The following is a 16,758-nucleotide window of genomic DNA, read 5'->3' on the forward strand; positions in this document are numbered from 1 at the left end:
GAGCTGGCAAGAAGTATTTGAAGTCATGAAAGGCATACAAGATTACTGCTTCCAAGATTACTCTATCCAGTGAAGCTATCATTGAGAAGAGAAGGGCAGATAAAGTGCTTCCCAGAGAAGGTCAAGTTAAAGGAGTTCATCATCACCAAGCCCTTATTATATGAAATGTTAAAGAGACTTACCTAAAAAAAAGAAGATCAAAACTATGAACAGTAAAATGACAACAAAAACAGCTATCAACAACTGAACCTAAAAATAAATAAATAAACAAATAAGTAAATAAACCAAGCAAACAACTGGAACAGGAACAGAATCACAGAACTGGAGAGCACATGAAGGGTTATCAGCAGGGAGGGGGTGGTGGGAGATTGGAGGAAAAGGTACAGGGAATAAGAAGCATAATTGGTGGGTACAAAAGAGGTGGGGAGGTTACAAATAGTATAGGAAATGGTGAAGGGAAAGAACTTACATGTATGAGCTAAGGAGTGATGGAATCCTGGTGGGTGCAGGGTGCAGGGCAGAAGTAGATAAAGGGCAGAAGAAAATGGGACAACTGTAATAGCATAATCAATAAAATATACTTGAAAAAAAGAGGATATATGCACTCCCATGTATATTTCAGCATTAGTTACAATAACCAAGACATGGAAACATTGTAAGTGTGTACTGTTGGATGAATGGCTAAAGATATGTCTCATATATACACAGTGTAATATTACTCAGGTATAAAGGAAAAAGGATATCATGCCATTTGAGACAACATGGATCAGCCTTGATGTCAATATGCTAAGTGAAATAAGTCAAGGAGAGAAAGACAAACACTGATAATATTATTTATATGTGTAATCTATTAAAAAATGTGATAGATACAGAGAGAACAGATTGGTCGTAGCCATAGGCAGTGAGAGGGGGGTGGGTGAAATGGGTAAAGGAGGGCAAAGGTACAAATTTCTAGCTATAAATAAGTTATAGGGAGGTGATATGTATAGCATTGTGACTGTAGTTATAATACTGCATTGCATATTTGAAAGTTGCTAATAGAATAGATCTTAAAAGTTCTCATCACAAGAAGAAAACATTTGGTAATTATATGGTGTCAGGTACTAAGTTGACTGATGATCATTTTGTTATGTACAAATATCAAACCAGTATGTAGTACACCTGAAACTAATATAATGTTATGTATCAATTATACCTCTTTTAAAATTTGCAAATTTTATAGAGTAATAAATAATAACAAAAGATGTTTTTGCTTACTAACCAATTATGATATAGAATACTGTTAATATTTTAGAACCTCCCCTGCCATAAGTTACTCATTACCCTGAAATTTGTTACATATTCCCTTGCTCTTCTTTTCTGTTTCATTGTTTTTATATGTACCCTAAAGTCCGTAGGTTTGTTTTGGAAAGCAGTAAGCATAGACACAACCGTGTAAGCATGTGGTAGTGTTTTCACTGTTAGGTGATAGATCCCAGGAGATTCTCTGCCAAATGGAAACTGGCTTCAGCTTTTCTGAGAAATTTCAGGAGCCTGTTCCAAGGAATTACAGTACATTGATAAGGTCCATCATTAATTCTGGGAAGCAGAGCTATTCAGAAATGGTATAAAGTAGACCAGCAACTGATACCCGGGAGACATATCATCACAGGGTATAAACACAGGGTGTTTACTTCTACTTTTCGGTTCCCAGTGGCCTACCCCTGTCTGTTGGGAGCAGGTCACAGCACCATTCTCTTGTGGGATAAAATAACACTGTCAGCTGATGGGGACTGAACATGGACAGGAGACGACTTCCAAGTACATGGCTATCATAGGGCTGGTAGGTGGGCTAAATTTCCAAAAAGAAGAATTGGGATTAAGCTCACTTGGCTGTTCTGTCCAGATAAAAAGTATCCTCATGCAGACAACTGTCAGGTCTCTGTTTTGGGTTCCTGCTTGACTTTCTTGTCTAAATCTTCTTGACAGTTTTCTTAGGTGTTCTCCTTATTTCTTTCCTTGTTTGATTTTCTATTTCCTTTTCTAAGTGTCTCTTTGAGAAAAGATCTGAGACATCCATATTTTGAGATCTTATTAGTTCTGTTTCCTTTCTGCATGATAATGAACTATTTTGTACACCTTTGGAGAGACCAATTTTAGAGTATCATTTTGTCACGTTATTTGTCTACCTAGTTTAACTGGTTTCGGTGGCGGTAAGATGAAAGCACTTGTGCTTGGTCTGACCTTGGAAGACCTCTACAAATCAGCTCTAACTTTCGCAGTCTCATTCCAAGTTGCTCTTCCATTATGACCCTCCTAGCTTTGCCAATGTGCTTGTTGATGCATGTTTTTCAGCTTGTGCTTCATGTCTGTGCCCATACCATTCATTTAATGGGCAGTATCCTTCATTTTTCAGTGTCAGATTTTAGTGTTCAATATCAGGGGCGATATGTTTCTTTTGGAAGTCTGAGAGGCCCTGCCCCTCCTGGGATTCATTAAAAAAACAGATTTGGATGATATTTCTGCCATACCAAATACCAGTTTATAATTCTTGTTCTAAGTCCTCCCCATTCTCCAGCACCACACTCTAGCTTTGTTTATTCCAGGAAAATGCTCCTTCCCAGTGGCTTTGCTGTGACCCAGCACTTCCTCACACAACTGGAACTTTTTACACTTAGTTTTCTCTGAACTCCTAGGAGATTTAGTGCCTATACGTGTCATTTTCTATACTTAAATATTTACTTTCTTATGTTTTAAAGATAATATTTTGTAGTGAAAGATCTAGCTTCTTTCACTAAAAAGAAATAAAAAGAGTAAACTCATGGGTTTTGGCCAACCCATGAGTTTACTTTCCATAAGTGTTCCACAGACATTTACATTTACTGGATATGCTTGTGAAAGGTTTAGAGTTAACTCTTTTTTTAAATAATTAATTTATTTTAATTGTTGTTCGAGTACAGTTTTCTGTCTTTTACTCCCATCCCAGCTCACCTCCCCCCCAGCTCTCCCCACCTCCCTCCCATTTCCACCCCATTTTGTTTTGGACCATGTGTTCTTTATACTTGTTCCTGTAAATCCTCCCCCTTTTCCCCAGAAATCCCTTCCCCTCTGCCCTCTGTTCACTGTCAGCCTATTCTCTATTTCAGTGTCTTTGATTATATTTTGCTTGTTTGTTTTGTTGTTTAGGTTCCTGTTAAAGGTGAGATCATATGGTATTTGTCTTTCACTGCCTGGCTTATTTCACTCAGTGTAATGCTTTCCAGTTCCATCTATGCTTTTGCAAAGGATAGGAGCTCCTTCTTTCTGCTGCATAGAATTTTATTGTGGAAATGTACCATAGTTTTTGGATCCACTCATTTATTGATGGGCACCTAGGATGCTTCCAGCTCTTGGCTATTGTAAATTGTGCTATGAACATTGGGTGCATAGGTTCTTTTGGATTGGTGTTTTAGGGTTCTAACATGTGGTAACATGTGGTCTGTCTTTGAAAGTGTTCCATGTGCATTTGAAAAGAATGTGTATTTAGCTTGTCTGGGATGAATGGCTCTATATATATCAGTTCAGTCCATTTCATCTAGGGTGTTGTTCATTGCCACGATAACTTTGTTGGTATTTTGTATGGAAGATCTGTCCATTTTTTGATAGTGGGGTGTTAAAATCTCCTACTATAATTGTGTTGCTGTCAGTATCTTTCTTGAGGCCCTCTAAGATTTTCTTTATGTATTTGAGTGCTCCTATGTTGGGTGCATATACATTTACAATGTTAATGTCTTCTTGGTTCATTCTTCCCTTCAGTGATGACCTTCTGGGTCTCTTTTTTTTGCCCTTTTTTTGAAGTCTATTTTGTCTGATATGAGGATTGCTACCCTGGCTTTTTTTTTTTTTTTCCTGCCCTTTGCTTGGAATATTTATTTCCAGCACTTCACTTTCAGTCTATGCAGGTCTTTTGTTCTGAGATGGGTCTCTTGTAGGCAGCATATTTGTGGGTTATGCTTTCTTATCCATTCAGCTATTCCATGTCTTTTTATTGGCACATTTAATCCATTTACATTTAAGGTTATTATTGATAGGTACTTATTCATTGCCATTTTTATACCTCTGTTCCTCTTTGTCTTTCTCTTCACCTTTCTTAAAGCAGTCCTTTTAGCATCTCTTGCAGAGCTGGTTTGGTGAAGGCATATTCTTTTAGACTTCTTTCATCCTGGAAGCTCTTTATTTGGCCATCTTGATTGATAGCCTTACTGGGTAAAGTATCCTTGGTTGCAGGCCTCTGGTTCTCAATACTTGGAATATTTCTTGCTATTCTCTTCTGACTTGGAGTGTTTCCATTGAGAAGTGAACTGCTAATCTTATTAGGGCTCCCTTGTTTTTTACTTCCTTTTTCTCTTTTGCTGCTTTTAAGATTCTCCTGTTGTCTTAGTATTTTGCCATTTTAATGATGATGTGTCTTGAAGTGGGCCTCTTTGGCTTCTTCTTGATTGGGACTTTCTGTGTTTCCTGGATTTATGTGAGTGTTTGTCTCATTAAATTAGGAAAGTTTTCCCTCATTACTTTTTCAAATAGGTTTTCTATCCCTTGCTCTTCTTCTTCTCCTTCTGGTATTCCTATTATACAGATATTATTGCATTTCATACTGTCTTGCATTTCTCTTAATCCCTCTTCATTCTTTCTGAGCCTCATTTTTTTTTCCTTGTTGTTTCTGGGTGTTTTTTCCTACTTTGTCCTCTAGCTCACTGATCCCATCTTCTGCTTCATTGGTCCTGCTGTTGATTCCTTCTACTGTGTTCTTCAGTTCACAAGGTGTATTCTTCATTTCCTCTTGGCCCTTGTCTTCTCTCCCCCCCGGTCCCCCCCCCCCCCCTACCCTCTCCCTCCCCATTTTTCCCCTTTCTCTGCCTTTGGCCCGATAGTTTCTATTTCCTTTTTCATGTTGATATAGTTTGCAGTGAGTTCATTATAGTTTCCCTGTAGTTTCTGGTAATTCTGTGAGCCCATTGAGCTTCCTGATAACCAGTGCTTTGAATTTAATATCTTATAGTTGAGTTTCCTCTATTTCATCTAGCATTCTTTCTGAGGCTCCCTCCTTTCCTTTTCATTTGGGGTTGGTTTCTTTGTCTTCCCATTGTTTGTGAGACTCTTGTTGTTAGCCCCAGGTTCTTAAATCGGTCTGTTCTGGCTTCCTGAGTTTATGGTGTGAACTTCTGTGATAGACCTGTGACATTCAGTGGTGCAATCTCTTGATGTCCCATATTCACTGGTCTTGGGCTGTCCTTTAAGTTGGCTCTGTGTTTGTCTTTGGGTTTTGATTGTTGTTGGGTCTTTCCTTGGTAAGTCCTTCCCACCAGCTGGTTAAGTAAGGGTCATCTGTCCACCACCTCTTCTATTTTGTTATGCTGGTGAGTGTGGGTTGTGTTGAAGCTGGTTTTTTTGTGTGGACAAGGTTTTGAGGATTCTGTCTTAGTCTTGTTCAGATGTTTTTACTGGGTAGTTTCTCCACTATTTAGCTATATTTCCAGATAGGTCCTGGCTTGAGATTTGTGTGGTCCACTCCCTTCTTTACCATCTTCTTTTGCTATCTGTTGGTGGTTACTTTGTTTTTGGGTTTCCTCTTCCAGTGGGTATCCTGGTGTTCACTGCTTCTACCTACTCTTTTTTGTGATAAGTTGGAGGGGGAAGGCAAAATGGTTTAAGACAGCAGGAGAGTATTCCATGATATTTACAGTAGCTGCCAGTAGAGAAGAGATAGGAGATCCTTTGGCTATGTATAGTGTTAACCATGAGCTTCCACCCAACTAGCCACTTTTTGGAAAGGATGGAAAGAAGAGAAGATTCTTATTGGGGAGGGAAGGCTTGTGAGTTGGATCTAGAAAGCAGTGAGGTTGTGGGAGGTCAGGTTCTGAGGTAAGGTGAGAGTAAAGGATGGTAAATTGGTGTAGTGTGTGAGAGAATAGAGTTAACCACTACAGTATTATAGTTCAGGAAACAATAAAGTTGGCTAAGATCTGGGTGGGGTGTTGTGTAGTATTTACAATAGTATGGAATAGCTATTATTTACAATAATATTAGAGCAACAATCATATGACAGAATCTATGAGATACCAAGAATAGGGAGTATTGGACCTTCAATAGTGTGTTGATGGAGCACAGGGGAAGTAAAGGACAGTAAATTAGCAATAGACTATTAATAAGGGGACAGGGGAATCCTGTGAAATGATACAGTATATCCAGCCAAGCACAGAGGACTAACCAGAAAGAAGAGGACTACAAAGATATTATTAAAATGAAAGATGTAAGAATAATGAGAAAATAATAATACAAATATGCAGTAACTTGTAGTTTCTCTGCAATATCAAAGTAAAATTTGTCTCACTGTCTCACATGTTGTGATGCCCCTTCCTTTGGTCCAACTCTGGTCTTTTCACAGTTCTGGGTTTTCGTTTTTGTTTTTGTCTCACTTGTAGGTATTAAAAAAAAGGCAGAAGAAGGGTGGAAGAAGAGATAAAATTGGAGAGAAAGGAGGACAAAATAAAACAAGAAAAAAGGAAAGAGAGGGAACAGGAATTGAAAGCTAAAAACATAAGAAAAATTTAAAAATAAAAATTTATTTTAAAAAATTAAATTTAATTTAATTTAAAAAGCCTCTTGGTTTCAAAGTGGCCAAAGCGGTTTTCAGGTCTTGCTTAGCAGGCTGAGGGGTGATTGATGTGGCTTTACTTCCTTCCCAATCTGATCTGTGCTCAGCCTGTGAGCTCCCTTTGGAGGTAGAATGGCACCTCTCCCAGTCACCTTGGGTGTGGGGTCCAGGCCTTCCTGATCACGCACTTTCCCCTGGGATACTACTGTGGGCTGGGGTGCAGGCACACACGCACTCTCGGCCAGGCTGTTTTTTTCCCATTGGGTGTGCACCCTTCCCAGTGCTATGGGCATATGCCGGGTCTTCCACACAACCTTCTGTCCAACCTCAGAATCGCTGCCCAGCTGGGTGGTGGGGAGGCCTGAGCGATTGCTGCAGGAGAATTACCCAAACAGTGTCTCTCTTTTCACTTTTTTTTTTTTGAGAAATTCCTCCTACTCAAGCCTGCCCTTCCATATAGTTGGTCTGGTCTCTCCCACAGCCCAATTCTCCAGCCAGACCAGTGACTATTGGGGTCAGGGCCCATCACTGCGTGACTTTCAACTCTCCCCAACTGGTGTCCACAGACTCCATGGGTGCTCACAGGCCTTGTGTGTTTGCCACTTAATCCTTACTCCCCTCTGCTGCTTCAAGCAACCAGGTTTCTCCCAGTGTTGCTCACATCTTGTTTGGCCAGAGAGGGAGCAGTTACCCCTGCTCTCTCCCAAGGACCCTGTGGCAGACCTGGCTTGGGGTTGCAGCCACCCTGGTCCCTGCACCTGCCCCTGGCACCTTATTGCCCTAAAGCACTCTCCTTACCATCTGCTTTTCCGGTGTCTGCTACAATTTTTGGTCTCTTATTTTCATATATGCTGAGGTACTGTTGGATGTTTGCTCTTTTATTCTGTATATCATATAGGATTTTCTCCTGTGTATAGGGGAAAGTAGAATCTGTTCCCTCCTACCCTGACGCCATCTTCCTCTGGGATGTATTTGCTGTGTATAGTGCACACTTCTTTGCACAGATTTCACCACCACAGAAAGACCAGCTTAGAGTTAACTCTTGGTGTTGACTTATTTTCAGATAGGTTGAGAGCTTTTAAATTTCCTTTTAAAATATAAAAGAACATAGATGCAGTATCAGGTAGTCTTTTCTACTACATTTAATTTTAATGGTACATGTAAAAGTTTGGTCAGAACAGCAGTTCTAAGATTATGTACTATGAGCAATTGCAGGTGTACACGGAGAAAAAGCCAGTGCTTTCTCTTTTAATATATGTCATCTTAGGTCTGCTCTTGAGAACGTTTTCTTCCTGAAAGTATTTTAGGTGGTTTTATGTTTTAAAACATTTGAGCCATTTTTTAAAAACAAAATTAATGTCTTTATTGTTTAATAACATTACTTTTTGTCCTCATTTTTCTGCTTCATTGTTTCCTTATGTAAGAATCAGTATTCCTTATTTTACAGGGAAGAAGAGTCTCTGGTAGAACAGTTCGTGTTTGAAGCCTTGGTTACATATATGGAAAGTCTGGCCTTAGCACATACAGATGAGAAAGCCTTAGGTAGGTTTTATCCAAGCCTCCTATGCATGCCAATTCTGTGCGCCTTACAAGTCTTTTTTTTTTTTTTTAAGATTCTATTGATTTACTTTTAGAGAGAGGAGAAGGAGCGGGAAAGTGAGGGAGAGAAACATCAATGTGCAAGATATACAATGATCAGTTGCCTCTTGTACGCCCCAAACTGGGGACCTGTCCTGCAATGCAGGCATGTGCCCTGACTGGGAACCAAACCTGTGACCTTTCAGTTTGCAGGGTCAGTCCTCTGAGCCACACCAGCCAGGGTACCTTATAAGTATTAAGAGCTTTTTTACCCAGGTTAAACCTGAACTACTTCTGTCACACTGTGGTGTGCTTTTCTCACCTCTCCCATTTAGGGTGATAAATATGAGGGGAGTTATAACCCTCCGGTGCCTCAGTTCCAGTTTGTAGAAGAGGCTGCCAGCCCTTCTTCTCTAAGACTCACCATGTGCCCCTGATGGCTACTGAAGTTGACCCCTGGTTGGTGGGAGATCCTGCCCAGGGCATGTGGGACAATATTATTGTGAGTTCAAGTGAGGCCAACCAGTTGCTATGATGACAGAAAATGTGAAAGTGTATGGATTGCACAATGTCAGGAAAGCTGGGTGTAATAACCCCTGAGATGTGGTCAGTGTCTCTGAACTCACTCATGATAATTTAGAAAGTAGAGCATAGGTCTCGTTACAAGATTATGATAAAACTATTTTGACCTTAATGTAGAAATTAAAATATTAAGTCAGGAATAGGCTGAAGTAGCTAAGAGAATAATAAATGATAGTCTTTACAATTAAATTCTGTCCAGAAGTACTTAAAAACATCATGAAATTTTTGAGCTGGAAGACTTAAAGATCTCCCCATTCATTGTCCATACCAATCAGTACACAGGGACCCAGAGAATGTAAGCACTGGTAGAGGTCACAAAGCTGCTTGGTGGAAGAATTTCTCTTTTCATTTATTCAGATACTGGTTTATGTTTATTTTTTTAAAAGACAAGTTGAGCTCTAGTAGCCTTCATGTTGATAGTCCACATTGAACACAAATGCTTAAAATTTTGTCCTTGCCATAAAATAGCTTAATATTGTATTATTTATCTTATTATCTTATATGAGTTACTTTTTCAACAAGTGAAACTCGAATCATAAAAATCACTGCCATATTTAAAAAGCATAGAAAGGAAACTTTTTCTTGACAACAGAAGTTGTAAGTTGTATAAGGCTTCTTTCCTAAATAACCCTAGGCATCTGTAGGTGCTTTTACTATTTATTTCCATCCTCTTATGGTGGTTGTATTATTATATAGTTCAACCTACATAAGAAGGGGGTGTCATGAAGTTATACCCCTGAAATAAAAGCCTTAAATTGAGGTGTAGAGGCTTTTGTGTGGTATGTGGGTTTTGTAATACATCCAAAGTCTCTTCCATCTGAAATCCGTTACATGAGGCTTTGCTTTGGCCAACTGATGGGCTGGTAGTGCAGTTTCTAATTAAGTGTGGTATAGCTATATGTGTGAGTGTACACTATACTATCTTGCACTTAAAAAATTTTTTTATTGTTGAATATTGTAGATGTCTCCATTTTTCCCCCCTTGCCCACCTATTCATTCCCCGCTACCCACCTTCCCTGTGGCCATCACCATACAGTTGTCTGTATCTGTGGGTTATGCACATATGTTCTTTGGCTAATCCCTTCACCTTCTGTTATCCAGTCCATTCTCCCTGTCTTGCATTCATAAATATGGGATTTATTTTTGGTTCGGACATGCAATGTAAATCATTTATTCAAATTTTATATTCTGAAGGATGAAAGGATACTAACTCTATTGTAAAGTTACCTCTAATTAAAAATTAGACCAATAAATGTATATTATTTATTAATAATAATCAACTTTGTAAACATATTTTTTTATTTGAGAATAGGTACAGTTCAACAGTGTTGTGATGCCATTGATCACCTAAGGCGTATCATTGAAAAGAAGCACATTTCTTTAAATGAAGGAAAAAAACGACGTAGGCCACGGTAGGTGATATTGCTTCATTTTCCATTTTTTTGCCCAATATAAAATTAATTCTCAGTTAATAAAAGAGAATACAGGAGAAATATGTGAAAATAGGACCAATTAGTTTTCTAAACAAGGAATGTGTGGATATAATGAAGAGTCAGTTTTCCAAACACATTAAAAAGCTTTATGTTTGAAAATGTTTGGGGTAAGCTATAATTTGATCTCAGTTGGAAGAGCTTATGCAATTTGAAAATTAGTTTTGTAATTGAGAATTTATTTTACTTGCACTAATTTGGATACAAATTCAATATGGAATTATTTGACTAAAATATTCATGAACTATTTTGGAGTAATTAAAATATAAGAACTGAAATATTGAAATAGTAAGATTTTGACAGCCATGGAATCATACAGTTATGAGATAAAGCTGCTCAAAACAAAGGCTAGGTTATTGAGTGGATTTCAGTCTCTGCTCCCATTTCCACCCCGAGAGGGCTCGTTCTCAGACAGGATGGGAGGGTTCCGCACAGTCGCCCCTCTGCATCTGTGCAGGGAACTCTGGTGTCTGCTGGTGGCTGTTACTCTGAAAGCATTGGCTCATGTAGACTGGGTAGTGCTGTGTCCTCTATTTATTTTAAAATTTATTCTTCCAGATTCTTCCATTAACTTCTGTTTCTGTAAATCATTGGCTCTCAAACTTGAACGTGCATCAGAATTATCTGGAGATTTAGTTAAAATACAGGTTGCCAGGCCCTCCCCTCAGAACCTTTCAATACGTTGGAGGTGGGGCCAAGAGTTTGCATTTCTGCCACTTTGACAGATAATATTGAGGCAGCTGGTTAAGGGACCACAATTTGAGCAGCACTGCTTTAGATCTTAAACCTTCTTTTTGTTTTAAAGTATAGTATAGAGGAAACATGAAAACACTTGATGCTGGTTTTTTTTAAGAAATGCTTTTAAATTTTTCTCTTTAAAAAATGAAAGTAAGCAGCATTTAGGGCCTATTTAATCTGTAACATTTTTATTATATTATAATAATACATTAAAATAAGTCGAATGCCTTTTAATGAGGTTTTTACATATATGAGATTGGCAAAATTGAATTTATGATTTCTAGACTTTTGGATCAGTTAAATGTTGAATCTTGGGTTGTGTATTATATACCATGCATTGTCTCCATGTAGAGGATTTCCACCTGTGGCGTCATTGTGTTTATTGGATGTGGTCCAATGGCTTCTAGCCAGTTGTGGGAGGCCCCAGACAGAATGTCGACACAAATCCATGGAATTGTTTTATAAATTTGTTCCTTTATTGCCAGGTATGTTGACCCTCATGCCATATTAATGATGCTTTTACTTTACAAGTAGTTTAAAGATGCATACTTATTTAAAATGTGATCTTTCCATTATTTACATGAATGTAACAAATAATATGTTTTCAATAAATATAAAAAGTAAATAAGTTCAGTAGTCATTACAGATCAGTTTTATGACAAGTGATAAATTATGGCTTTATATTTCTCAAAGATTTGGAGAAGGAAAGAAAAAAAAACACTCTTGATGTTAGTCAAATGGTACAGAGGAAGTAAATTTAGAATTCCCCAGCATCGTTTTTTATTCCATTATATTTTTGCTTTTCTATCCCATTTATAAGAAAGAATCAGATTATTAACATAATACTCAGTTAAGATTTTAAAATCATATTGTTATTGAAATAATGCATGTGTTTTATTTTAATATGTAATTAATAAGAAACTGCCAGTGTCCTAAGTCTGAATGACTTCAGATCATTGTGAGATTAAAGGGAAAAAGTGAACTTTTGCTTTTCAGTAATTATTACACTAAACCATTATACTGGACTTAATAGACCTGAAGCTTCTCAAGAATAAATCTGTTCTGTTTCCTCCAATAAGTTCAACCCCAGATCTGGTAGCTTTGGCATGGGAAAGCTATGCCTCAGGTTTGATGCAGGCTGTGGCTTACCCACTTCGAGTGCACTGTGTACTGGTCTAGAATCAGTACATGTTCTGGCACATGCATCTGGGTAAGAAAGGTAGCAGTGTACAGTGTATCATAACAGCCAGTTCTCTTTAGAAAAGGGGGTGGAGTGCTGCTTTTGTCTTTTTGTTCATGTGAAGAGGTAAAGGTTACTTCATGTAATTCTAAAACTTGGATTCAGTGTTTTGTTATATTATGGAATATATTACAGTGTTATGTGCTGGGAGCCGTCATGCCTGGTTTCAGGGACCATAGCCTCATTAACAGACGAGAGTCCCATGTACCATATTTTAGATAGTGTATATTATAATTGTAGGCATACTATATATTATATGGTGTACAGTATGGCATATATTGTTTATCATATGGTATAATGTGGTATATATTTATTTGCAATACTATAATTTATAATTTACTTGCTATACTATACTATAGAAATATATATATTTGTATGTTTAATTTAGAGAATTGTTTATTCGTATTTTATATTTAACGTAAGCATTTAAAATGTTTAAGTTTTATAGTTAAATCTCCAATCCTGTCAAGTCAGTGAAGAGTGAATGGGTGGAGGTGTGGGGCATATTTTTATTACTGTTCAAGGAAACTGAGGCCCAGATATTACACAGGTAGAACCATTCATTAGAAAGCCCTACTGCGAACCAGACAATCGCGGTTCGATTCCCAGTCAGGGCACATGCCTGGGTTGTAGACCAGTTCCCTGCAGGCCAGTTCCCAGCAGGGGATGCACGAAAGGCAACCATACATTGATGTTTCTCTCCCTCTCTCTTTCCCTTCCCCTCTAAAGATAAATAAATAAAATATAAAAGAAAAAAAAAAAAAGAAAGCCCTTCTTCACATTTGGGTCTCTGGCTCTCTCCGGCCCACATGATTTCTAGTGATGTCAACTTGACAAACCCCAGACATTTCTATTGATGTTCTTTTTTATTGCTTCTAATAGGGACCTCATATGTTTTCGATGAAATAAATGAGCTCTATCTCTTAAAATTGTTTTGGTTAAACTGTGGATGCCAAGTAGGTGAACCTTGGCCTGCTATCAACATACAGTTTTTATAAATCGTGCCCTGACTTACCTTTCCTGTGTCCTCCATGGTGCATCTGCCTCTCTCTTCTCTATCTTTTCCTCCTCTGGTTTTTAAGGGACAGCATTAGGCATTTTTCAGATTAGAGGTTCTGTGCCCAGAGGTCCTGCAGTATCAGTGGGGGTCCTGAGCACGTCAACACCCACATCAGTAGAGTGCAATGACAGGTGCAGGTATGTCCCTATTGGCATGTGTCAGGGGCTTCTATTCTGGATGGGACGTGTTGTACACAAAGCGAGTGACACAATCACAAGGAAGATAGTGAAAAAGAAGTGGAGAGCTGGGAAGTTTCCAAGCTCTCCAAATGTGCTTTCCTATATTTCTCAGCCTTGTCTTCCTTCTTACTCATTGCTCTTGTCTTCTTTCTTTAAAGCTGTCTTTTTGTGTCCTGTATTTCTATGCTTTATATCACTCTTAGCACTTAATGTAGAATTTAAATATCTTAATTTTTCACTTATTATAGCTTTATTAACACTTTTTTCAAAAACAAAACCTGTAAACATGATATTAATCTTTTTATTATACGGCTGGTAATGGATATTTTTGACACAATAGAAAAATTTTTTCTTAATACATCAGAGTTACATTACTGTTTTGGATTCTTCACTAGTTTTATTAGCTCAAAATAATTTGACCTTTCAGAGCCTCTCATATGAGAAAATAATACAATTTTTTCTAGTTTAGAAAATCTTAAAAGAAAAATACCTTTTAACAAGCAGATCATTTGGCTCTTATTTAATAAACACAACAGGTAAGTATAGTAGATGCTATTCTAAGTACTTTTTAAAATGTTCACTACTTTAATTCATGTAATCTTTGTAACAACCTCAGAGGTGGATACTCAATGGCTCTCATTTACAAATAAGTAAACTAAGACCCAGGAGAAGCCAGGTTCCCACCGCCGGGAGGTAGCATAGCCAGGACAGGAACCTAAGAGTCACAGTGGTTTTTGTGTGTTTATTTCTTAAATAATTTCATTAAAAAGGGAATAATAATATTTAAGGAAAAAGTGATGGAAAGGGCATGAAATTTATAGCTATTCAAATATTATCCAACTATTTTTATAATGTTTAAAGAAACTGAAGAGAATGGCTTTTGATGGAAATACCTCTTGGCAGTAATTATAGTCAAACAAGTATAGTTAAAAAAAAGATTATCCTGCATTATTTTAAAATTATGCTGCTTTGGTAGATAGTTTATGTGGGACTTTTATGGGAAACTACATTTGAAATATTGTGTAGTGCCAGTCCTGTTCTCGTCTGATTACATTTTTTAACTTGAAAGACCTACTTATCAACATTATTTCAGGGGGATTTCTAAATGGTCACAGTGGTTAGATTAAGTAATTTGTGTGAAAGTTACTTTTATGTGTTTAATCTTGTTTCTTTTTTTAAGGCAACAAATCCCCTTATTTATGGCTGAAAGATACTATCAAGAAGGAAGATGCTTCCTTTCTTATAAACACATTCGAAGGAGGAGGTTGCAGTCAGCAGTCCGGCATCCTTGCTCAGCCAACCCTCTTCCATGTGCAAGGGCAGTTCAGTCTGAGAGCCACCCTGCAGTGGATGGACATGCTCCTGGCGGCACTGGAGTGCTATAACACATTCATTGCAGAGAAAACCTTGGAAACGTCCGAGGTCCTGGGTAGGTAAAGCTTACCCCTAAATTAGTGTTCAATTCTGCCTGGAATCACTTGGGGGAGGGTCAGTGGGGTTTGGGGTTAGTTTGCTGCTATCACATAATAACAACAATGGGGATAACATATCATTTATTTAGTGCTATGCAAAGTGCTTTACTGCACTGTTACTCTCACAATGAGGGTGTGAGTGTAAATGACAGAACTAAGGCTACAGTGTCCTGCCCTTTTTGTCCCATCCATAGGTTCCTGACCCTTTTATAAAAATAGCCTTTGAGGTTTTTGTTTCCAGGTAGTATATTAAAAGAGATCTTCCTGATCTAAGGCTTTATGATTTTATTCCATGTTTCATATAGTGTGTCTATTCCTAGTTGTTTTTTATTCCTAGCATTTTTATTGTAGTATGGTAACAACATTGGTGATTTCAGAGAAGAACAATGCAATGTGGAATATTTTGTGTGTTGCTTAACCCATGCTGGGAAGAAGATAGGTGGGGTCATCCTTCTAGTGATTTAAATGGGATCTGTGAGGGATAGAGGTGGCTTTTGGGAGGTACAAGTCTCTGAGCCTAGAACATTTGGAGCTGACTGTTGGCTTACAGAGGTGCTCTCTGCTTCAGGGTTCTCTGAGCGGGCAAATGTTAGTCTTCCGAGGTTTCACTTAAATCCTCTCTCTCATGGGCTGAATCTCAGACTTGCCATTCAGGACATGGTTATTTAACTGATTTTTAACATAAGCAGAGAATCTACTCTAATGGTGGTGGTGGCTGACTAAAGAACTACCGTTCTCTTATTTTGTCAGAGGTGAAGTCCATATTACAGGAATTCAGGGAAAAGGAACCAGTATATTTTTCTTCTAGTTTGAGGACGGCAGAGCCAGGCATAGTGTGGAGTGTATAATGTGTATGTATGCATCCATGCTGGGGTTCCAGAAAAGAGATTTTTACACCACTCTGAGAAAGTATAACTCTTCAGCACGAGATTCTCAAAACAATGCTATTTTGTTTTGAAAACTGTGTCAGAAAGTTGTGAAATTTTAAAAACAGCAATAGTAGCTGTTCAGTTGCCAATAGTACCTTAAATTTATTGTTTTAAGAGCTCTCATATACCCTCATTTGGAAAATTTGAACAAGGAAAATAGCATAGAAAATATGCAAAACCCCTTCCCTAATCACATTTCCTAGTGATAAGCACTCTTAACAGCTTAGTGTTTACTTTTCTAAAACTTTTAGATATGTATTATATATTTTTTAAAATTTTCATTTTTGTAGGGGCGATTAACATGATTTACTATAATCTCCTTTTTCAAAAAGAAACAACATATTAGACAACTTTTTATGTTAGTATATATAGCTTCTTCTAATTTAAATGACAGTGTATTTCTAAGTTATGTGAATGTGTTACCACTAATTAGTCTTAAAACTGTTTTATTCATTTACCCTGTGAGGGGAGAGAGACATTAAAAACAACATGTTTCTTTCAAACATTAAAACTGACCAAAAAAATGATACTTTCCCTGTATCTTTCTGATGTGTTGTAAACATTGACATTTTAATATAAAATTATTAATATTACATGAAAAAGGTATTTAATGGACCGTAATTACCGTAGTAGTTTTATAGTCAACATAATCAGCTTTAAAATCCAGTTGCTTTACTGGAAATTTTGCAAAGTTCTGGAATTATTATTACTATTTCATTCCTCTTAACTTTTTTTTGAAGACTTTTATTTTTATCTATTTTTAGAGAGAGAGGGGAATGAGGGGAGAAAGAGGGAGTGAAACATAGTTGTGTGGTTGCCTCTCATGTGCCCCCTATTGGGAACCTGGCCCACAACCAAGGCATGTGCCCTGACTGGG

At 37.7% G+C, this 16,758-nt stretch overlaps 1 protein-coding gene across 3 annotated transcripts in view; it reads left to right on the plus strand.

The window, feature by feature from the left end:
• The window catches only part of PRKDC (protein kinase, DNA-activated, catalytic subunit), a 220,451-nt gene that overhangs the window by 71,129 nt on the left and 132,564 nt on the right, over positions 1 to 16,758 (plus strand). For all 3 annotated transcript variants that reach the window (XM_053660916.1, XM_053660917.1, XM_053660918.1), the window contains exons 28-31: positions 8,061 to 8,155; positions 10,086 to 10,185; positions 11,353 to 11,486; positions 14,661 to 14,909. In XM_053660916.1, coding sequence (XP_053516891.1) covers positions 8,061 to 8,155; positions 10,086 to 10,185; positions 11,353 to 11,486; positions 14,661 to 14,909 — 578 coding nt within the window. The remainder of the gene's footprint in view (positions 1 to 8,060; positions 8,156 to 10,085; positions 10,186 to 11,352; positions 11,487 to 14,660; positions 14,910 to 16,758) is intronic.

The sequence above is a fragment of the Artibeus jamaicensis genome, unplaced genomic scaffold, assembly GCF_021234435.1.
Source record: "Artibeus jamaicensis isolate MK-2021 breed Jamaican fruit bat unplaced genomic scaffold, CSHL_Jam_final scaffold_916, whole genome shotgun sequence".
NCBI lineage: Eukaryota > Metazoa > Chordata > Mammalia > Chiroptera > Phyllostomidae > Artibeus > Artibeus jamaicensis.